The sequence below is a fragment of the Alosa sapidissima genome, chromosome 8, assembly GCF_018492685.1.
Source record: "Alosa sapidissima isolate fAloSap1 chromosome 8, fAloSap1.pri, whole genome shotgun sequence".
NCBI lineage: Eukaryota > Metazoa > Chordata > Actinopteri > Clupeiformes > Clupeidae > Alosa > Alosa sapidissima.
The window spans coordinates 22,237,345-22,262,514 of NC_055964.1; the positions used below are offsets into that span (position 1 = coordinate 22,237,345).

Sequence of the window (25,170 nt, forward strand, 5' to 3'; positions counted from 1 at the left end):
CTTAATATGAACACAGTTTAATCCATAGACTGGTTTAATCAATGTAACAGATGAAGTCTAAAACTTTTTGTCACAATGCTATTACAAATACAGAAAGTTCTACTAACTGTTACATTTTATTTACATTTTGACCAATAGTGAAAATAGTTTGACAGGACAAACAGGACAACAAACAGCAGTACAAACTGTGAATGGCACAGGCATTTCGAAATGGGGTTCTTTTGTGGGGCCAACTGCACAAATGATTGTGGAAGTTTTGAAATCACAGGATTACCATGACCAAATTGTCTCAGTGAGCAGCGTGACTCTCCAGCGTACCCAAACCTAGCCCAGGCATTTCGAAATGGGGTTTTTTTGTGGGGCCAACTGTACAAATGATTGTGGAAGTTTTGAAATCACAGGATTACCATGACCAAATTGTCTCAGTGAGCGGCGTGACTCGCCAGCGTACCCAAACCTAACACATACAGACATGAACAAACTAATAAACAGTAAAAATAAAAAAATCCATGTGCTGGACGGAGCGAAGTAGAAACATGGGTTCGCTGTTGCTCTCCGGGTAGGGTAAACATAGAAGCCATTCTGTGTTTTCGTTTTTCCGCATTTCCGTTCTGGCCGCCGGGTGAATAAGGCGAATGGAGCCTTTCCAGATCCATTCTCAATTTCAATTGAGATTCGAAAAGTGGCCTGGTGTTAACCAGGCTAGTGAAATTCATTGCGCAATTTATCTCTGTCAATTTGACACCCCTTCATATTTTTCTTAGGACCGGAAGCCGGAGGGCAGGACTTAGGCACTCTATACAGGAGCAGTTTATGATATGGCCTCACTCCAGCTGTCAGCTCTCATGGACTTCAGCTCTTGCTGGATGGTGGACTGAGTTGCTCTCCTCTGTGTCCTGTCCGCAGCGCAGGGCACGTGGCAGAGCACCCAACAGCGCCCTCCTAAACATGGTGCTGGAGAAGACGTAGATGATGGGGTCCAGGGCAGAGTTCAGGAAGTTCAACCCAAAGGACACAATGGTGATCTGGGTGAAGGTATAGAAGGCGTTACAGTCCCATGGGCGATACGAGCGGATGACCAACACCCCGATGGTCGTCACTGTGGTGGGCAGGAAACAAACCATGAACACTGTGACAATAACGACACACACTCTCATCGCCTTGCGCACCTTGGCCAGTTTTCCCATCTGTCGCTTCTTCAAGGAGCTGGAGATCTGGATGGAACAGAAGAGCAGCATGGCCAGTGGAAGGATGAACTCCAGGACTGCCAGGATACGGTACGTACCCACCAGGATGGTGGAACCGTCCTCCTTGTATGAAACGAAGAATAAGCACTGAGTGTTGTTGTGGATGTTCTTGATATGGTTGAATGCCAGCATGGGAACCCAAGTGCTGATCACCAGGAGCCAGACAAACAGCAAAACAAATGCAGCCTGCTGCTTGGTAATGCGGTTAAAGTAGTGGTGAGGATGGACCACCTGGAGCAAGAGGACTGTGATGAAAAAACGTTTGATAATGTCACAGTCCTTTCTTCTTCTTCAATCAGATTATGTTTCAGAATTAGTAAAAAACAATAAATCTACTGATTGTGGTCTGGGCCCTTAAGCTCTATACTGCAGGATTCAGTGGAAGACACATGCCCAAGGGGATATCCCATAAGGTGACACCTATTCACATTCAGAGAAGTCACACACACACTCTCTGGATTGACAAAAAAGTCATTATTACTACAGTTATTATACTGTAGTTATAATATAATTAACTATCTTATGTATCAATAATTGATTGCTATGGCAACTAATTAGCAAACAATTACAACCATTTATCATTAGATTTATTTAGCAAACTATTTTGTCTCTCAATTATAATTAACATAGCTAGCTTCTTGGGTCAAAGTACCGGTAAGTTACTCCTGGTTGAAAATCACTGCTTCAACATTTCTAGAACACTAATCAGTTGTTTGGTACTATCCTGTATCCTGTGATAAATATGTTTGACATGTTGAGAGCTCAGTGTGGACACTGTATAGTAGTACTAACATAATAGTTTCCTCACCTTAAAGTACCGGTTAATGGCCACCAGAGTCATCAATGCAATGCTGGCCGAACGACTGGAAAACATCAGGAAGAAATGGATCCGGCACAAGCCATCTCCAAATATCCAATAGCCCCTAAGAAAGGTGTCGATACTCAATGGCAGACTCACTAGAACCAGGAAGTCTGCAATGACCAGGTTGAAGAGGAACAAGTTGTTGGGGTTCCAAGCCTTCAGTTTAAAGCAGAAGATCCACAGGGCGAGTGTGTTTCCAAACAACCCCAGTATGACATCAATGGTGAAGAATGTTAAGATCACGCCTTTCAGTTGAACACCGACTGGTGGACAGCCACCACCATCACCATCAGGAATTGGAGTTGTGAGGTTTGGCTCTGAGAGCATTTTTGGAAATGAAAAGTCAGGATTATTAATAGCAGTCAGGGTTGTTAATAGCACTCCACATCACTCTTTTAAATAGGAGTGAGGGGAGTATACATGACCACAGTGACAGTGTCACTTCCTCTTCTCACCTTCTTCATTTGATGTAAAAACTTGTTAGATAGTGTCCAATGTTGTAATATAGGTACATATCAGGAACAGAAACATGTAACCTAAAAACTTAAGGCAGGCAGTTAACTGGCAGGCTGGGCAGTGTCCAATCATTCACATACACAATACCCACCTCAAGTTTCTTCAGAATTTTAACCATCAGTTTCTTGAGAACTTGAATTGAATCAGTTTCTTGAATCAGCAGAATACATGGAAGCCATTATGTGATTCCCTTCAACATTGCTCAAAAAGTTGCCTCATGTATCATCCATGTATAGCCTATTCCCGTTGGTGTCAATATAACCCATTTAGCAGTTACACTGTACCAAGCTAGTTAAAGCTAGATTGAGTTAAATGCAGAGACCAAATTTCCCTCACGGGATCAAAAAAGTATATATACTTATACTAAGTTGCGTAGGTCCACGCAAGTTAATGAAGACTGTCTCCCCTTGAGTCAAGCTAGTGACAGGTATAGCGACAGTGTCTTATACATTAACAAGATGAACATGAAACCAATTTACCATTCACAAGGTTCTTGCAGGTTTCAGTAAGTCAAATTTAAGACCTTTTTAAGACATTTTAAGACCATAAAGATTGAAATTTAAGACCTACACGACGCATTACCAAAAAATATTCAAATCAAAGAAATTCTGAAAAAATCATTGAAAAGTCGTTGAAAAAGCATTAATTTAATAATAGATTAAAGCAGATAAAGCAATCAAACTAGTAACCTTCCACACCCAACGTCTACAACCCAACTGATTTTTACATTGCTCACTTGTAGTATACTGAAGGAAAAATATCCTCACGTACCAAATGCCCAAAACCTTAAGCCCAAAATGAAAATAATCTAAAACAAACTAGCCCTCAAATAGAATAGATTTCATCAACAAAGTCAGAAATGAGACTGGAGTTGAAACTGGGTGTGAAAGTATGTTTTGGTTGGACACTGCACTGCACCGTGTGTGTTTGCATTAGAATGTGTGTGGGTGGGGTATGTGTATGAGCCTTGTCAAAGACGTTGTTAGGCTTACAGTATTTTGGGGGAGCTGAAACCACCCAAAGATGATCAAAAGTATTAATATGCGTCCAAATTCACTTCCATTATTCTCTGTTGAATTGCTCACGGAGTACTTATCTCGCACAAGTCGCACAGATGTCACTTGAAAGAGCGAAACCGGAGCTTTAAAATGATGTTAGCGGCTTGTGCTGATAAACAGTTTGCATTTTGCGGCTAGCTTATGTTTCTCTGCATGCTCTGGCTTGTGACTCCAGCGCCTTCACACCCAGAGTCCCTAATTGAATAGTTTTTTTGCAAAGTTTGCAGCGAGCCTCGTACCTGGAGCTGGGTACCACTTGTAACCAACAGCAGACATCACTGTGATCTAGCCAGTGTTGCCACAGTTACCTTGGAAAAGTAATCCGATTACTCCTTTAAAAAGTAACTTAGTTACTTTTAAAATCAAGTAATCAGTAAAGTAACTAAGTTAGATTACAAGTTACTTTATTAGTTACTTTCAGCAGCTGCTGACAACACCCCCACCGCCTCAACATAAAAATGATAACTGGTTTTGCCAATACTCACTTTATTGGAAATGCATTTTAACAGTAATGTCAACAATGTATAGCAGACATCCCAACCTGAAAAAAAGTAACTTTAGGGAGGTAGCCCTTTAGCCTAATTAGATACTGAAATTCAGATGTTTGTGCAATAATGTCTAGTCACTACACCAAATAAGGAAGGCCTATTGATAGAAATTTTGATGATAAAATATGTAGATTTTGGTAGTTTGGGCTTTTCATTTTCAAAAAGAGAACAAATGGGAGAGCGCGGTGTTTGCAAAGAAAAGGCTTTTCATGTAGCCTTGGCAACTAGTCATCTAGTATAGGCCTGAATAATAGCAAATTAAATGACACTTGTTAAACTCACCTCAACAAGTCTTTTGCAGCCACGGGCAATGCTACAATTGGCATGGGCAATGATACAATTATGTTTTACTCTTATGAGACAAGGGTACACTTTCGTGTAGTCTGATGTGAAATGGGTCTTAGATGTTCCTTTTTGGGGGCCACTGACTCTGCTCTCTGTCTTGGATGCGCTTCAGGCACACACGCACCACCCCTTTCTCTCTCCCTCTCCGTCATGTGCGCGCTAAACTCAGATGCACACGTGATTTGAATTCCCGGTCTGGCTTGCGCGCTCTTGTTCATTCTAGATTCCGGGAGATTTTATCTAATTTGCGGGCGTCAGGAAGCCGCTATCGGGAGACTCCCAGAACTTCGGGAGACTTGGGATGTCTAGCTAGACAGCACTTTGTCACCAGCACAGAGTGTACAACGTACCTTAATGTTATCATGTTTAGCGGACACAAACTCAAAATAATGACTGTATAGCTAAAATGCGCATCTCTCTCCTCCCTCTATTGTTGTTTATGTTTGTGTTGCTGCGTGGTATTACACGTGAGTCATCATGCTGAAAACGTGAGTGTTAATCCCCGAGACAAGAAAAAAGCAAATAATATATCTTTTACTAAGGTAAATGACAAAAATAGTAGGCCTAACGCACAGTGACTTGGATAAGTAACTTGAATCTGATTGCTACAAATAGTAGCATGTTAGACTCGTTACCGAAAAAAAAAAATAATAATCAAAATAGAGTAGCGTTACTGGCATCACTGGATCCATGTCTCGTTGAAAGTAGGCCTACACTTTCCCATTTTCCACATGTAGCCAAACTTCTGAGGAGACGCAGACGTATTTTGCGGTCAGGTATTGCATTTATCACGGGATTTGTAGATTTATCACTGCGTAGGCTACGTACCAACACCAATATCCCCCAGAAAGAACTACAACACACTGAACCAATGTTCTGAACATTCTGCTGGTTTTGTTACAATGGTAGCAAAGACGCTAGAGCTCTGCTTTGCAAGCTACGACTCAATACTTTTTTGCTACTTTGTAATAACTTTCTGCGGCCAGCGTTTCTGGAAATGAACGATGGTAAAATATTTTTTAGACCTGACTAAATGAATTTTAAGACCTCGGAATGAAAATCTGGCCGTTTTTAAGACGTTTTAAGGCCTTAAATTTAAAGTTCTGAATTTTAGGCTTTTTAAGACTTTTTAAGACCCCGCGGGAACCCTTCATTCAGGGCTTCACAAGAATGAACAGCGGGAACAGCAGTCGGCAGAGCAGTGGCGGTTTTAGGTACGGGCGAACCGGGCGGTCGCCCGGGGCGGCATCTTGTAGGGGGCGGCACGAGCGCTTAAAAAAAAAAAAAAAAAAAAAGAATAATAATAACTAGAAAAGCATTTCCTGAAGGAAATACAGTGCATGAAAATGCAAAAATATGATGTAAAATATCATACAGAGTAAAAACAAACTATATTGGTTGCTAGGTAGATGAGGTTTAATATAGTTGGAATGACTGAACAGTTAAATAAGTGGATAGTTTAAATGGTTAAATTATTTAGGTAGATAGTTGACGATAACTGACACTTGGAATGGCTCTAATGTTTGCTAGCAGTTATGCTAACTATATTAACAAAGATAATAATGCTAACCAAGTTACTATGCTAACTAGCATGCTAACAATGTTAAAATGCTAAGTATGCTAACCATGTGACTTAGCTAACTTAGTTAATCATTTTTAGCAGTTATGCTAACTATGCTAACTAACATGCTAACAATGTTAACCATGTTACTTAGCTGACTTAGCTCATCATTTTAAGCAGTTTTGCTAAAAATGCTAACTAGCATGCTAACATGCTAGCATGCTAACCATGTGACTTAGCTAACTTAGCTAATAATTTTAAGCAGTTTTGCTAAAAATGCTAACTAGCATGCTAATATGCTAGCATGCTAACTATGCTAACCATGTGACTTAGCTAACTTAGCTAATCATTTTTAGCAGTTTTGCTAAAAATGCTAACTAGCATGCTAACATGCTAGCATGCTAACTATGCTAACCATGTGACTTAGCTAACTTAGCTAATCATTTTTAGCAGTTTTGCTAAAAATGCTAACTAGCATGTTAACATGCTAGCATGCTAACTATGCTAACCATGTGAGTTAGCTAACTTAGCTAATCATTTTTAGCAGTTTTGCTAAAAATGCTAACTAGCATGCTAACATGCTAGCATGCTAACTATGCTAGCATGCTAACTATGCTAACCATGCTACTTAGCTAACTTAGCTAACTAGCTACAGTGGGTAGGAGTCATAGTTGATGACCAGTAACAGTTACAATGGCTGAACAGTTAAAAAGTTCAGTAGTTTAAAGGGTTAAATTGTTTAACAGTAAAATATTATAGTGAGGACTTTTATTTTGAAACAGTTTTTGGCAGAGGAAGCAGTTGAACAGGATGTGTAGTCTTAATAGGGCCAGTTTGTATGCTTAAAGCCTGAGACTGGCAGTTGGTCCAGGTGGCCCGAACACCTGCCATAGGATTCTAATTGCTTAACGGCTCTATTGTGATGTCATCAGCCCATGTTAAGTCTATGGGGAAATTTTGACTAGTTTTTAATTAATAGTTTAAAAAGTATAAAAGTTACAAAGCTGAAAAATACATAGCACCCATGTCCCAAGTAAGACCTACGTAACATAGTTTGAATGAAGTTTCTACGTTAAACGGTTGAAGCTGCATTAAATGCGTTAGAAGAAGAATAAGAACTAGAAAAGCATTTCCTGAAGGAAATACAGTGCATGAAAATGCAAAAATATGATGTAAAAAAATCATACAGAGTAAAAACAAACTATATTGGTTGCTAAGTAGATGAGGTTTAATATAGTTGGAATGACTGAACAGTTAAATAGGTGGATAGTTTAAATGGTTAAATTATTTAGGTAGATAGTTGACGATAACTGACAGTTGGAATGGCTCTAATGTTTGCTAGCAGTTATGCTAACTATGTTAACAAAGTTACTATGCTAACTAGCATGCTAACTATGCTAACCATGTTACTTAGCTAATCGTTTTTAGCAATTTTGCTAAAAATGCTAACTAGCATGTTAACATGCTAGCGCTAGCATGCTAACTATGCTAACCACGTTACTTAGCTGACTTAGCTAATCGTTTTTAGTAGTTTTGCTAAAAATGCTAATTAGCATGCTAACATGCTAGCATGCTAACTATGCTAACCATGTGACTTAGCTAACTTAGCTAATCATTTTTAGCAGTTTTGCTTAAAATGCTAACTAACATGCTAACATGCTAGCATGCTAACTATGCTAACCATGTGACTTAGCTAATCATTTTTAGCAGTTTTGCTTAAAATGCTAACTAGCATGCTAACATGCTAACTATGCTAACCATGTGACTTAGCTAACTTAGCTAATCATTTTTAGCAGTTTTGTTAAAAATGCTAACTAGCATGCTAACATGCTAGCATGCTAACTATGCTAACCACGTGACTTAGCTGACTTAGCTAATCGTTTTTAGTAGTTTTGCTAAAAATGCTAATTAGCATGCTAACATGCTAGCATGCTAACTATGCTAACCATGTGACTTAGCTAACTTAGCTAATTGTTTTTAGCAGTTATGCTAACTATGCTAACTAACATGCTAACTATGCTAACCATGTGACTTAGCTAACTTAGCTAATCATTTTAAGCAGTTTTGCTAAAAAATGCTAACTAGCATGCTAACATGCTAGCATGCTAACTATGCTAACCATGTGACTTAGCTAACTTAGCTAATCATTTTAAGCAGTTTTGCTAAAAATGTTAACTAGCATGCTAACATGCTAGCATGCTAACTATGCTAACCATGTGACTTAGCTAACTAGCTACAGTGGGTAGGAGTCATAGTTGATGACAAGTAACAGTTACAATGGCTAAACAGTTAAAAAGTTCAGTAGTTTAAAGGGTTAAATTGTTTAACAGTAAAATATTATAGTGAGGACTTTTATTTTGAAACAGTTTTTGGCAGAGGAAGCAGTTGAACAGGATGTGTAGTCTTAATAGGGCCAGTTTGTATGCTTAAAGCCTGAGACTGGCAGTTGGTCCAGGTGGCCCGAACACCTGCCATAGGATTCTAATTGCTTAACGGCTCTATTGTGATGTCATCAGCCCATGTTAAGTCTATGGGGAAATTTTGACTAGTTTTTAATTAATAGTTTAAAAAGTATAAAAGTTACAAAGTTGAAAAATACAAAGCCCACATGTCCTAAGTAAGACCTACGTAACATAGTTTGAATGAAGTTTCTACGTTAAACGGTTTAAGCTGCATTAACTGCGTTAGAAGAAGAAGAATAAGAAGAAGAAAAAGCCTTGGAAGAACAGTACAGTGCATTTTCATGCACTGTAATAAGAACTAGAAAAGCATTTCCTGAAGGAAATACAGTGCATGAAAATGCAAACAATATGATGTCAAATATTATACAGAGTAAAAACAAACTATATTGGTTGCTAGGTAGATGAGGTTTAATATAGTTGGAATGACTGAACAGTTAAATAGGTGGATAGTTTATATAGGTAAATGATTTACTTGGTAGATAAGGTTTAATATAGGTGGAATGATTGAACGGTTAAATAAGTGGATACTTTAAATGGTTAAATTATTTAGGTAGATAGTTGACGATAACTGACACTTGGAATGGCTCTAATGTTTGCTAGCAGTTATGCTAACTATGTTAACAAAGATAATAATGTTAACCAAGTTACTATGCTAACTAGCATGCTAACAATGTTAAAATGCTAAGTATGTTAACCATGTTACTTAGCTGACTTAGCTAATCATTTTAAGCAGTTTTGCTAAAAATGTTAACTAGCATGCTAACCATGTGACTTAGCTAACTTAGCTAATCATTTTAAGCAGTTTTGCTAAAAATGCTAACTAGCATGCTAACATGTAAACTATGCTAACCATGTTACTTAGCTAACTTAGCTAATCATTTTAAGCAGTTTTGCTAAAAATGCTAACTAGCATGCTAACATGCTAACTATGCTAACCATGTGACTTAGCTAACTTAGCTAATCATTTTAAGCAGTTTTGCTAAAAATGCTAACTAGAATGCTAACATGCTAGCATGCTAACTATGCTAACCATGTGACTTAGCTAACTTAGCTAATCATTTTAAGCAGTTTTGCTAAAAATGCTAACTAGCATGCTAACATGCTAACTATGCTAACCATGTGACTTAGCTAACTTAGCTAACTAGCTACAGTGGGTAGGAGTCATAGTTGATGACAAGTAACAGTTACAATGGCTGAACAGTTAAAAAGTTCAGTAGTTTAAAGGGTTAAATTGTTTAACAGTGAAATATTGTAGTGAGGACTTTTATTTTGAAACAGTTTTTGGCAGAGGAAGCAGTTGAACAGGATGTGTAGTCTTAATAGGGCCAGTTTGTATGCTTAAAGCCTGAGACTGGCAGTTGGTCCAGGTGGCCCGAACACCTGCCATAGGATTCTAATTGCTTAACGGCCGTATTGTGATGTCATAATCATAATGTTAAGTCAATGGGGAAATTTTGATAGTTTTTAATTAATAGTTTAAAAAGTATAAAAGTTACAAAGTTGAAAAATACATAGCCCAATTGTCCTAAGTAAGACCTACGTAACAAAGTTTGAATGAAGTTTCTACGTTTAACGGTTGAAGCTGCATTAAACGCGTTAGAAGAAGAAAAATAAGAATAAGAAATTTTGGAAGAACAGTATAGTGCATTTTCATGCACTATAACTAGAAAAGCATTTCCTGAAGGAAATACAGTGCATGAAAATGCAAAAAATATGATGTCAAATATCATACAGAGTAAAAACAAACTATATTGGTTGCTAGGTAGATGAGGTTTAATATAGTTGGCATGACTGAACAGTTAAATAGGTGGATAGTTTAAATGGTTAAATTATTTAGGTAGATAGTTGACGATAACTGACAGTTGGAATGGCTCTAATGTTTGCTAGCAGTTATGCTAACTATGTTAACAAAGATAATAATGTTAACAAAGTTACTATGCTAACTAGCATGCTAGCATGCTAACTATGCTAACCATGTTACTTAGCTAACTTAGCTAATTGTTTTTAGCAGTTTTGCTAAAATTGCTAACTAGCATGCTAACATGCTAGCATGCTAACTATGCTAACCATATGACTTAGCTAACTTAGCTAATCATTTTAAGCAGTTTTGCTAAAAATGTTAACTAGCATGCTAACATGCTAGCATGCTAACTACGCTAACCATGTGACTTAGCTAACTTAGCTAATCATTTTAAGCAGTTTTGCTAAAAATGCTAACTAACATGCTAACATGGTAGCATGCTAACTATGCTAACCATGTTACTTAGCTAACTTAGCTAACTAGCTACAGTGGGTAGGAGTCATAGTTGATGACAAGTAACAGTTACAATGGCTAAACAGTTAAAAAGTTCAGTAGTTTAAAGGGTTAAATTGTTTAACAGTAAAATATTCTAGTGAGGACTTTTATTTTGAAACAGTTTTTGGCAGAGGAAGCAGTTGAACAGAATGTGTAGTCTTAATAGGGCCAGTTTGTATGCTTAAAGCCTGAGACTGGCAGTTGGTCCAGGTGGCCCGAACACCTGCCATAGGATTCTAATTGCTTAATGGCCGTATTGTGATGTCATAATCATAATGTTAAGTCAATTTTGCTTAGTTTTTAATTAATAGTTTAAAAAGTATAAAAGTTACAAAGCTGAAAAATACATAGCACCCATGTCCTAAGTAAGACCTACGTAACATAGTTTGAATGAAGTTTCTACGTTAAACGGTTGAAGCTGCATTAAGTGCGTTAGAAGAAGAAGAAGAATAAGAACTAGAAAAGCATTTCCTGAAGCGTAAAACGTATTATTATATTATAACGTAAAAAAATCATACAGAGTAAAAACAAACTATATTGGTTGCTAAGTAGATGAGGTTTAATATAGTTGGAATGACTGAACAGTTAAATAGGTGGATAGTTTAAATGGTTAAATTATTTAGGTAGATAGTTGACGATAACTGACAGTTGGAATGGCTCTAATGTTTGCTAGCAGTTATGCTAACTATGTTAACAAAGATAATAATGTTAACCAAGTATGCTAACTAGCATGCTAACAATGTTAAAATGCTAAGTATGCTAACCATGTGACTTAGCTAACTTAGCTAATCATTTTTAGCAGTTATGCTAACTAGCATGCTAACTATGCTAACCATGTGACTTAGCTAATCATTTTTAGCAGTTTTGTTAAAAATGCTAACTAGCATGCTAACATGCTAGCATGCTAACTATGCTAACCACATTACTTAGCTAACTTAGCTAATCATTTTAAGCAGTTTTGCTAAAAAATGCTAACTAGCATGCTAGCATGCTAACTATGCTAACCACATTACTTAGCTAACTTAGCTAATCATTTTAAGCAGTTTTGCTAAAAATGCTAACTAGCATGCTAACATGCTAGCATGCTAACTATGCTAACCATGTTACTTAGCTAACTTAGCTAATCATTTTTAGCAGTTTTGTTAAAAATGCTAACTAGCATGCTAACATGCTAACTATGCTAACCACATTACTTAGCTAACTTAGCTAATCATTTTAAGCAGTTTTGCTAAAAATGCTAACTAGCATGCTAACATGCTAGCATGCTAATTATGCTAACCACGTGACTTAGCTAACTAGCTACAGTGGGTAGGAGTCATAGTTGATGACAAGTAACAGTTACAATGGCCGAACAGTTAGTAGTTGGTCCAGGTGGCCCGAACACCTGCCATAGGATTCTAATTGCTTAACGGCTCTATTGTGATGTCATCAGCCCATGTTAAGTCTATGGGGAAATTTTGACTAGTTTTTAATTAATAGTTTAAAAAGTATAAAAGTTACAAAGTTGAAAAATACAAAGCCCACATGTCCTAAGTAAGACCTACGTAACATAGTTTGAATGAAGTTTCTACGTTAAACGGTTTAAGCTGCATTAACTGCGTTAGAAGAAGAAGAATAAGAAGAAGAAAAAGCCTTGGAAGAACAGTACAGTGCATTTTCATGCACTGTAATAAGAAGCCTAGGAAGAACAGTACAGTGCATTTTCATGCACTGTAATAAGAAGCCTAGGAAGAACAGTACAGTGCATTTTCATGCACTGTAAAAAGCCTTGGAATAACAGTACAGTGCATTTTCATGCACTGTAATAAACGTCGCAAAACGATTTTCTATTATCCATCACTTGTGTGAGGAATTAGGGAATTGGCGCCCCTGTTGCTCAGAAGGTAGGCCTACTGCACTGCACTGTGCAGAGGAAGGGGCGAAGGGAGGGGTTTGCGGGGGACAGTTCACCTCTGGGTCTCCTTAATGAAACGCGAAAGGGGGGATGAATGGGGATCCACTGTATAGTAGCCTACACCAGTCTATTAGTGGGCTAAAATCAGTCACACCTTGACTTTCTTCCAAACAACGCACATCTCATAATGTTATGAATGCAGACCTATGATTCCTGCACATTTAATTAACTGTGTGAAATGGCTAATAAAAATAGGTGACAAAACGATTAAGAGGTCACCCAGGTGAATTTGTTTGGTCTTGACTGTGGTCGCGAGTGGATCATGGGAATTTGTGGATTGTTGTCGACTGTCGAGTGCCAAACACGATGGACAGAAAGCGGTCAAAGCCATCAGGTGCCCAGTTCCGAAAAAAAAGAAAAGTAGAAGAGGAGAAACGAGCAAAGGATAAAGGTATGTAATGTCCTAATAATAACAGTATCATGTCATGAGTGAAGGGCTAACGTCAATGTTAATTGATAGGGCCTAGCCTAGTATAACTTTTACGTTTGTTAGCCATATTGCAATGATACCTATGCTTAGCCTATAAAATAATAATTCGGTTTTAACAAACACAACAACTAATTTCACCATGAGATGGATTATGCTTTGCAACAAAACGGTCAAAACCTCAAAAGTTCTGATTATTTATTTCCATCATTTTGGTTAACGTTGCTGTTTAGACAACGCAATTTTCATGTAACAAGGTAGGTAGGCTAGTTTCAAAGACGAACACTTGGCATTTGCAACAAATCCCTGACAGCAGTTTAATCACAACAATCATTCAGTCATAACTAAAAGAGTGCAAAGCATAGTAGCCTATTCGAGGCAGTAACCAAATAACTAGTTGTTCCTCCCTAATTTAATATGACAGCAGACATTTAGCATGTAGGCCTAAGGGCATGTTTATGAAATTTGCTATCAATGGATGTTTTGTTTTGTATAAGAGCTAAATTGTAGCCTGAAGTCTTTTAATGACAATTTCAATTGCAATTTCAGGGGCACTTCTAAAATACTTTGGAGCATCCTCTGCCACTGCTCAAGATGAGCCACCCACAGCCCCTGTTTCACAGGATGAGGAGGAGCCATCAGCCTATATATTTGACACTTTATGTCTATAGTGAATAAGCCTATATATTTGACACTTTATGTCTATAGTGAATATTTTCAAATTTGTGTGATTTTATTTAATATTTATTAATATTATTGCTGTTCTACTTTTATATTTGATTGTAAGTTATATTTGCCACTTTTATGTATATAGGCCTATTGTGTATTTATTTAAGTTCTAATACGGTTTTGTGCAGAATTGCCTCATTGTCATTTGGCAATGCTGTAAGCAGTATTTTGCCATCTCATTGTTTGCCATCTGCTTGTTTGTGCAGAATTGCCTGTTGTTGCTTTAAAAATGACATTTAAAATGTCTCAATAAAAAAATGACTGTTTGAAAAAAAAGAAGATTTTTTTGTTGTTGGGGGGGGGGCGCTCGGGGGGATCTCGCCCGGGGAGTAATTGAGTCTAGAACCGCCACTGCGGCAGAGACGGACTGGGACTAAAAAAAAGGCCCTGAACTTTCTTCCAAAAAGGCATTTGCATGGTGTCTACATGGCCTGGAGTGTCTGTTCATCTTTGTAAGACTCCAATTTTTTTTTCTCGCTGATTTATTTTCACTAGCAACAGGGCTAAGTAAACAAACATTTTGGCCTTATGGCCAAACTCTCTCCAAACTCTCCTAAACGCGCAAATAGGAGTGAGGCAGGGCTCGAATTACGTGGGAGCCAGAGGGAGCCGAGCTCCCATAGAGTGAGGACTGGCTCCCATGAAAGCAACAAAGTCAAAAACCTGAGGGGGTCTCTCATATCTGAAGGTGTCTGGCATTGTAATTTAATCTTAAACAACCGCTCATTATCCATCCCTGTGCGATCTCTTACCATTAAAGACGTTAAATTAAGCTACTACGGGACGTAGACCTACACTACGCTCTTGAACGCAGCATGACACTTCACCACCACACCACTAGACTATATGAGCAAACCGTATCGATTTGACAGCACTCGCAAATCTGAAGAAGTCACCCTGCTTTGATGTGAGTGTTTTGTCTATTTGCATAGGTGTTCATTGGGCTAGCCTACGTGGTTTGATACGTGCTGAAAAGTCCTGTTTGCTGTTGAACTTGCGCTTCACCTCAAGGGCGTAGGTTTGGTCTCAGCTTTGGTGGGGACACATCCACAACTCCTGTTGTCACAATACCAACATTATTGTTTCAATACCAATAGCAAGTGAAGAATCTCGATTTTGATACTATTGCGATTTTTTATGGCAATCATAGAATTTTTGGCAATCATAGAATTTGATTGACCCTCCAGACACACACACATAGAAAGTGATGGTTGTCATAGGTTTCTTTTTCATATTTTGGAATTCATATAAACTATACATTTATATTGATAATTATTTATGGTATTTTATGATCTGCATGATTACTAATAGCTAAACATATTTAGTAATTTGATTACATCATATTGATATTTAAATTATTGGGCTACACTTGTACATATCATCACATTTGGTGTGTAAATCTAATTGCCTGTCACTTTTAAGAGGAAATTGAATGCTGAAAAATAGTTTCGCAAGTGCAAGGATATGTGGATTCAATTCATCATGTTTGCTATGTCATTAGATAAAATAAATGTAAAAAAAAACTAACTAGTCAAAGAAAATATTTCTGGGATGAGATCATAGAAGAGATAAGTCTCTCGCAATGTTAATTTCTATGAGTATGGAAATGCACCAGTTTATCTTTTATTTCTTTGCATTGTGCAGGCTACATTCACAAATACATTAGCCTACATAAACAGAATATAGGAACAGGGAAATGTCTTGGCTCCATTGTTTATTGCGACTGCAAGATTGGTAGCCCAATTAGCCTAACAGTCAATGATGGTGACTTATAGCCTATGTGACTGTCCATGCGGCACACCCTTATTCAACATGACTCCTAACTTTGGTTGAAAGATTACAGAAGCTGTTAGCTGTGACAATATCCTGGGTAATATCCTAACAGCTAATGCTATTTTACACAGTAAATTCCGCATTTGAAAGCCTGGTCACCAGTTGCCAGTTTGTATGGCTAATTATTTTGCCTAGACTGCAATGAAAAAGCTTGGTATTTTTGGGTGACAAAGCTGATCTACAAACAACAAAAAGGTTCAAACATGTACATGCTGAAGAGCAATGGGAATATCACAATGTTTTACTCTGGCCTTTTTTGGGATAGGCTACGTATTGGCAGACAGCCCTAACTCACCGTTGTCGTTGACACACCCGCTAGCTTGACTGCCAGTGCAAACAAGTAGGCCTACAGTAGCCTGTGCTTTGACACTCTCCGTGCGTGTACAGCTACTGTAGCGTGCATGTCAGATAACCCTTCACCCTCCCCCTCTGTTTTTCAGCAAATCATGAATCATATGACGACGTTTCTTGTACTGTTGTGCTGGCTGACGGAATGATCAGCACCACAAAAAGTTCGCTAAAATATTGGTGGGGACAATTTTGTCATCATAAAATATTGATTAGGACTAGTCCTTGGCGTCCCACCCTAAATCTACGCCCATGCTTCACCTATTCTATGTTGATTGACAAAGCCATAAATTATGGCCCATAATGCAGCCTACAATGATTGTGTTGTCTGATGATCTAGCTATCCTCTGCCATTCAGAGCTCCGGAAAGTTCCCAGCTATTTTGAAACACCTGTTAGCAATCTCTGATGTCGGAATATTCAATGGCTACCCGACAATATCTCAGTGCAAACTCCAAAATTGTTTGTCTATTAATTTTCCACGGTTCAAACACATTAGCCTACTAGAACATAGTTTGGCTGGCTTTATTCATTTCTGCCAGTTAGTGCTTTTTCCCCTGTGTATAAGTTACACTACATGCATTATTGTGTTTGACACTGAGGATAGCCTATCTGAGACGATGGTCTGGTTTAAATGAGTTACGTTGTGAAATTGAGAATGGCACAGACTAAATCGTTTAGTCTATTTCTTTGTATTGTGAAATTGAAATGAGATATGGACTATTATAATCAATAATATGTTGAAATTAATTAAAAGTAATCAATTTCTATGAAAAATCTATGTCTGTTGTGTGCGTGTGTCAAGGTAAAGCCTAGGCCTACCATGCGCATATACTGTAGGCCTACTGCACAAAAGCGCCACTTGCGCCTAGGCTATTTCATTGTATCGCCTTGTTAGGCTATACGCGGGGTGTGCCAACTTTTTATTTATGAGATAGAGAGACCCCCTTCAAGACAAAAAGATAATTCGAGCCCTGGAGTGAGGGGAGTATACATGACCACAGTGACAGTGTCACTTCCTCTTCTCACCTTCTTCCTTTGTTGTGAAAACTTGTCAGATTGTGTCTAATGTTGTCACTTCTTCTTCTCACCTTCTTCCTTTGATGTAAAAACTTGTCAGATTGTGTCCAATGTTGTAATATCTTGAGGTACATATCAAGAACAGAAACATGTAACCTAAAAACTGTCTGGGCAGTGTCCATTAATTCACATACACAATACCCACCTCAAGTTTCGTCAGAATTTTAACCATCAGTTTCTTGAGAACTTGAACTATCAGTTTCTTGAATCAGCAGAATACATGGAAGCCATTATGTGGTTCCCTTCAACATTGCTCAAAAAGTTGCCTCGTGTATCATCCATGTATAGCCTATGCCCGTTGGTGTCAATATAACCCATTTAGCAGTTACACAGTACCAAGCTAGTTAAAAACCAGCTAAAAGGGTCTTACCAACAGCTTTACATAGTGCAATATCATTCTGGGCATGCATTGACAGACTTCACTGATGTCAAAGACTTCATTCTCTGTCAGTGTATCATAAGTTTGAAGCCGTTATTATGACTGCCGCACAGCGAAGCGGCATATAGGTTTAGTCAAGAGTTTTTCTTTCTTCCGGATTTTTTTTTTCTTCAGTAATTTTGTGTTGACAATGATTCCCGGGACACTGAAAGACCGTGGGGGCATGAAACTTGGTGGGCATGTAGCCCCACAAGGATGACACAGAACCATTGTTTTTAGTTTTTACCTGCCGGACTGGACCCCCAGAAAGTAGGGTAGGGTGGACATAGTTTTCTGTGAATATCTCGTGAACTGTAGGACCCAAGGAGGACCACATTTTTTGACATGTCTTAAGGGGCCATGTCAACCCATCCCATAACCACTCATTTGATGTATAGCCCCACCTAGTTAAAAATGAAAAAGCAAAAATGAGGTGTAATCGCAGGTATCTCTGGCTGACATGGTCAAAACTGCACGAAATTGGAGGTGTCATTATGACACCCAGGGCCGGCGTAGTTGTGTAGGACCCAAGTTTATGGGGGCAGCCATGGCCCACTGGTTAGCACTCTGGACTTGTAACCGGAGGGTTGCTGGTTCGAACCCCGACCAGTGGGCCGCGGCTGAAGTGCCCTTGAGCAAGGCACCTAACCCCTCACTGCTCCCCGAGCGCCGCCGTTGTAGCAGGCAGCTCACTGCGCCGGGATTAGTGTGTGCTTCACCTCACTGTGTGTTCACTGTGTGCTGTTTGTGTTTCACTAATTCACCGATTGGGTTAAATGCAGAGACCAAATTTCCCTCACGGGATCAAAAAAGTATATATACTTATACTAAGTTGCGTAGGGCCACGCAAGTTAATGAAGACTGTCTAATGAAGACTGTCTCTAATGAAGACTGTATAGCGACAGTGTCTTATACATTAACAAGATGAACATGAAACCAATTTACCATTCAGGGCATGAAAAACGGAAGAAACTTCACAAGAATGAACAGCGGGAACAGCAGTCGGCAGAGACGGACTGGGACTAAAAAAAAGCCCTGAACTTTCTTCCAAAAAGGCCCACCATTTGCATGGTGTCTAAATGGCCTGGAGTGTCTGTTCATCTTTGTAAGACTCCAATTTTTTTTTTTCTCGCTGATTTATTTTCACTAGCAACAGGGCTAAGTAAACAAACATTTTGGCCTTATGGCCTTCGTCAATGTCACTGTCATAAGGCTGAAACATTTGTTTACTTACCCCCTGTTGCTAGTGAAAATAAATCAGAAAAAACAATAATTTTTTGGAGTGCGACCAATCTTTGTTTTTCTTTAAAGGTGCTCTAAGCGATGCTGGATAACGTCACTTCTGTTGACTTTCAAACAAAACAGAGAGCTAGCTCGCTACTTCCTCCCCCTCCCTCCCGTGCTGCTCCCGTGCAATTGAAACTCTCCTAAACGCCTATCTCGTCTGTGATTTGCTGGAATAGTTTGTTATATTTTTATGGGCTAGGTTTGCCCAGGTTATTTTTGTTGCAGTTTTTGGAGCCTGGGCTGTCTTTCTGGGCTGGTGTTTTTTACAGTGTATTCAGGACACAGACAGCGGTTGATTAGGTGATGTTTGCAGTAAGTGGCATAAAATGTTTTAGCCTAAAAAACGCATGGCATCGCTTAGAGCGCCTTTAAGTTTCCTGGATCACGCACCCACCGAAAACAAATGGGAGAGCGTGGTGTTTGCAAAAAAGGTCTTTGTAAGACTAACAGACATTGCACATACTGTACAAACTGTATATTACCACACCCCTGGGCGCATTGTTTAAAAAAATAGACAGGCAAAATAAGAAAATAAATTTTGCACCGGGTGGAAAACGAGTTTTACGCCATGCGCCAGGGTCGCCTGATTTGGGCTCACATTTTTCACGACATAGCTCCCCCTGCAGCTTCGGTAGCAAGTGACTGCTACGCTAAACCCCCACTAGCTAGCGAGCTAGCCATCAATAAACCAAGCTAAACACATAGGGCTCACAATAAAACCGTCGAGCAAACACATTGTTCAAGAGACTATCAAATCACATTACAAAAACGAAGTTCACCCAAGGGTAGGCTACTTACAATTTCAACAGCAAAAAAGCCAAGTCGGAGTCCGTTTTGCAGTCTTCTTAGAAACTACAATCTGACTACATTTTCGAGTATTTCCGCCGAGTTACATCCGGATATGTTCGGACCGCGACCAGAAAGTTGCATATTCGGTTTTTCCGCGGAGAAGCACTAGGGGGAGACGAAGCACCCACCAAACGACCCAAAAAGTGTTGTAGAACCAACACAACGACTCTCAACCTGCATAATTAAGGTCATTTTTGCTAAAATTGTTGCATAGGGCCTCTTTAAAAGGGAATGTAAGACCTATACATGGATTTCTAGCAATGTCACGAAAACATGCGTGCGCAACCAGGCAGAAAGCACCATAGAACAGCATAAAGCAATGCAAAAGAGCAAAAGAATCAAATGAGTTTTTGTGCTGAAAACTGCACTAATTCGAAATCACGATGGTTAGAGAATGTTAAATATGTACAATAGTGCTGTCAAACGATTAAAATTTTTAATCACGATTAATCGCTGAATTCCTATAGTTAATCACGATTAATCACATATTTTATCATATGATTAAAATTCTATTATTTTGCATTTCTGAACTTTCCAGGAGTCCATATTAACAATAAAGTAATTATTGTGTATCTTGATTGGGATTCAAATGAAAGCAAAGCAAGTTACTTTATTAACTGAACTTTAAGACGTAGGTCTATTTGATTATTTCAAATCAAATTTCAAAAGATGTGCAGCAGACCTGAGGCAACACAATAGGCTATATTTTTCAGAAATAGCTGATATAAAATGAAATAAATGCTACCGCAGAAGTGCATGCACAAAATGTAGGCCTACACACATTATAAAGGGCATAATAAACAGAAAATATTATATTCATACTATATTCATTATCTTTGAGTTCAGTTGAAAATAAGGAACTTTTCAACATGAGTGCATTGCCATTTTATAGACGTACAGTCGATGGTGCACTGTCACTTGCCACACACATCAACGCCTAAGTTTTTAACAGGCAAACACTGGATGAACAATGTATTTTATGGAGCAGCGTCGACCAAATATAACTGAATCGTGATTTACGCGGCGGCAAAGTGTGATGCTGGTGTGCGGAGTTGTATTGAAAAGAATGGAATCTAATGTAAATGAATGTCGAAAGCAGAGTGCATCACAAATAGTAGCAGCCAAAGAGGAATGTTGATAACAGAACAAGTGACGGTGAAAAAATCTTTGGTGGCACCAAGTGTATGCAGCATGCTTTTAGCCTACTAACGGCGCATCATCATAAAGATACATTTAATCTGCATCACTCGTCTTACTACGTCGTACTACAAGTACAGCAGGCAGTTTTTAATCGACATCTGCAAAAGCAAGTTTTGCAGCGTTCTGGACTTTGCAACAGAGACGCTAAAGGAACTCGGACTACTCCGGCCTGCAACAACACCGGACTCGCCTGCTACTCCTCCCCCGGAAAGAAAGCGTCGGAAGCGGTGTGCGAGGAAGCAGAAGAGGGGCAAGCGCGGAGGCGTCCGGGCCAGGCTAGCGGCCAGCCCAACTCGCCCAGCCATACCATCCATTCTCCTGGCAAATGTACGATCACTGGACAACAAAATGGATCACATACGACTGCTGAGATCAACGAACCGGACAGTAAGTAACTGCTGTGTGCTCGTCTTCACTGAGACTTGGTTAAATGACAACATTCCGGACTCTGCTGTACAACTGGAGCAGCTAGCATGCTATCGAGCAGACAGGGCCATTGTAAAGGGAGGTAAATCACGAGGAGGAGGAATCTGTGTTTACATCCGTGACGAATGGTGCCGGGACACTGTAGTAGTATGCAAACACTGCTCACCACTGGCAGAGTTTATGATCATAAAGTGCCGTCCTTTTTACCTGCCAAGGGAAATTACTGCGATTCTGCTAGTCGCAGTATACATCCCGCCTACCAACAACAACAGCGATAAGAACGCGGCTCTCAGTGAACTGTACCAGGCTGTCAGTGAACAACAGACGGCACACCCAGACGGTTTCACCATCTTCACTGGAGATTTTAACCATGCTGATCTTAAAACTGTACTTCCAAAGCTACACCAGCATGTTGATTTTCCAACAAGAGGAGATAACATCCTGGACCTGGTCTACACTACACACAAAGGAGCATACAAAGCCACCCCCCTCCCCCACATTGGACTTTCAGACCATATAACTGTTATGCTAATGCCCGCATACAGACAAAGGGTAAAAGCGAACAAACCGGTTCGTAAGCAGGTAAAAGTGTGGCCTGAGGGAGCCTCCGATGCTCTTCAAGACTGCTTTGACACAACAGACTGGGAAATGTTTAAGCAGGCAGCCACTTACAACAACCGGACAGACATAGAGGAGTATACAGACACTGTAACCTCTTACATCACCAAGTGCATCGATGATGTGACCCACACAAAAGACATCATCACTCGGGCTAACTGGAAGCCATGGCTGACAGGGGATGTCCTCAGGCTGCTGAGGGCCAGAGACAAAGCCTACAGAGCTGGGGATGAAGCTGGCATGAGAACAGCGAGAGCCAACCTGTCCCGTGGCATCAAGGAAGCAAAAAAGGAATACACTCACAAGATAACCACCCACTTCAAAGACAGCAGGAACGCACAAAGCCTATGGCAGGGCATTCAGGCCCTCACGGACTACAAGCCCGCGCCACAGAGCTGTGAGAGCAACATCCCTCTGCTCAACAACCTGAACCGCTTCTTTGCTCGCTTTGAAGCACAAAACAGCACCTGTCCACAGAAGACCCATCCCCCTCTACATGAGCAGCCCCTGTGCCTCTCTGCCGACAGCGTGAAGAGGACACTTGCTGCTATCAACACCCGTAAAGCAACAGGTCCAGACAACATCCCAGGTCGTGCGCTGAAGGACTGCGCAGGGGAGCTTAAGGATGTCTTCACAGACATCTTTAACACTTCCCTGAAGCAAGCCATCGTCCCATCATGTTTCAAAGCTGCCACCATCATACCTGTGCCGAAGAAAACTGCTCCATCCTGCTTCAATGACTACCGCCCTGTGGCACTGACACCCATCATCATGAAGTGCTTTGAGCGGCTTGTCATGTCACATATCAAATCCATTCTCCCCCCCACCCTGGACCCCTTCCAGTTTGCATACCGAGCCAAGCGGTCTACAGAGGATGCAATCTGCTCTGCCCTCCACCCAGCCCTCACCCACCTGGAAAAAAGAGACTCATATGTGAGATTGCTGTTTATAGACTTCAGTTCTGCATTCAACACCATAATACCACAACAACTCATCTGCAAACTTGACAAACTGGGACTCAGTACCTACCTCTGCAACTGGCTACTGGACTTCCTCTGTCAGAGGCCTCAAGTAGTACGTGTTGGCAACAATACCTCAAGCAGCATCACACTGAGCACAGGGGCCCCCCAAGGCTGCGTGCTCAGTCCGCTGCTCTTCACCCTGCTGACGCATGACTGCACTGCAACCTACAGCAACAATCACATAGTGAAATTTGCTGACGACACAACTCTGGTGGGTCTCATCACCAAGGGCGACGAGACTCAATACAGGTTGGAGGTCGACCATCTGACCACGTGGTGCAGGGACAACAACCTCCTGCTGAACGTCAGCAAGACCAAAGAGATTGTTGTTGACTTCCGGAGAGGTCACACCCAACACCTGCCACTGACCATCGACGGTGCTGTGGTGGAGAGAGCGAGCAGCACCAAATTCCTGGGGGTGCACATCAGCGAAGACCTCTCCTGGACCACCAACACTGCATCACTGGCGAAGAGAGCTCAGCGCCGCCTGTACTTCCTGCGGAAACTCAGGCGAGCAAGTGCTCCACCAGCCATCATGACCACATTCTACCGAGGCACCATTGAGAGCATCCTCTCCAGCTGTATCGCTGTGTGGGGCGGAAGCTGCACTGAATACAACAGGAAAGCCCTGCAGCGCATAGTGAACACAGCTGGAAGGATTATTGGTGCTTCACTCCCCTCCCTGAAGGACATTTACACCACCCACCTCACCCGCAAGGCGACCAAAATTGTGAGTGATGCAAGTCACCCCGCTCACAATCTGTTCGATCTACTGCCCTCTGGGAAGAGGTACAGAAGCCTGCGCTCCCGCACTACCAGACTCACCAACAGCTTCATACACCAAGCTGTAAGGATGCTGAACTCTCTCCCTCCTCTCCCCCCTCCACCCTCAGCTACATAACATCCTGGACATTGGACCCACAATGGCCGCGTGCACTACTCCACTTGCACACTTGTACACTTTACAACTTGTTGTTGTTGTCCTGAAAACACAACACTTCTGCTGCTCTTACATAACTTGCACCACTATGTCACTTTCTTTCTTACTTAGGTCAAACAGAACTACCCAAGCCTTTTATTGGCCTGACTTTGCACTAGTATTTTATTGACTGTCTATGCACAATTTAAACCAAATTTTGCTGCTCTTATTTTTTTCATTATTATATGTGCCCTCTTATTTACTTACTTTTTTGTTTACTTGAATGTTATGTTTGTCTGTGGACTTAAATTGGTAAAATATGTCTTGTCTTCACCGTGGGATAGAGAGAAACGTAATTTCGATCTCTTTGTATGTCTGGAACATGTGAAGAAATTGACAATAAAGCTGACTTTGACTTTGACTTTGACTTTGATCACGCCCCATTTCAGCGGAAAACATGTTAACATTATATCATGGGAAAGACAGCTAATCACACGTTGACGTTACATAGTGTAATGATCTGAACCTAGCTGTTGATGACTGTGCTCCCATGATGCTGTTCGGTGATGTGTTATGTTGAATGTTAATGTTAACCATGCAAGTTACCAATGTTGTGCGTCCTGACTGTCGTGTTTATAGTTTATAGTTGATTACAGTGTTCATAACCGGGTCTAACTAGTGTGTGTTGTAGATACAGCCTCACATAGATGTTTAGTGCTGGAGCATAAGGGCCAGGTCTGGCCCAACATTATGTGTTTGTGTGTTTTGGTGCGTAACCAATAAAGACCTTTCTAAGACAACTTTGCAAGATTGTTACAATAGTTATTAATTCACAGGACATTCAATCATTTTACTAACACGGCAGTTATGAAGAATTATGTTTATGGTACTTACTCATGTCGAAACGATGTACATTACCAACCTAATTCGTTTGCAATACCCCATGTATTGTACAAATTTAGCATGTAGCTACACTTACAATAATATCCCATGCAAAACGGTTTAGCTTGCTAGCTAGCTAACTGTGGAACTTCAGTATAACATAGCCAATTATCTCACCTAGTTGTAGGAAACGGGCTACGTTCATATTACAAGTGATAGAATGAATGTGTGACTTATGTTTAGTTGATGTTATGACATATAAAGTTAAGCTTGCTGAACTTAAT

General features: G+C 40.1%; 1 protein-coding gene across 1 annotated transcript; it reads right to left on the minus strand.

Annotated features, from left to right (window-relative positions):
* Positions 1–811: 811 nt before the first annotated feature.
* LOC121715707 (hydroxycarboxylic acid receptor 2-like) lies at positions 812–17,971 on the minus strand. Its single transcript, XM_042101597.1, is given in 5 exon segments — positions 812–881; positions 883–1,478; positions 2,056–2,426; positions 16,134–16,162; positions 17,931–17,971. Coding segments are annotated over 5 exon segments (1,107 nt in total).
* Positions 17,972–25,170: the final 7,199 nt, after the last annotated feature.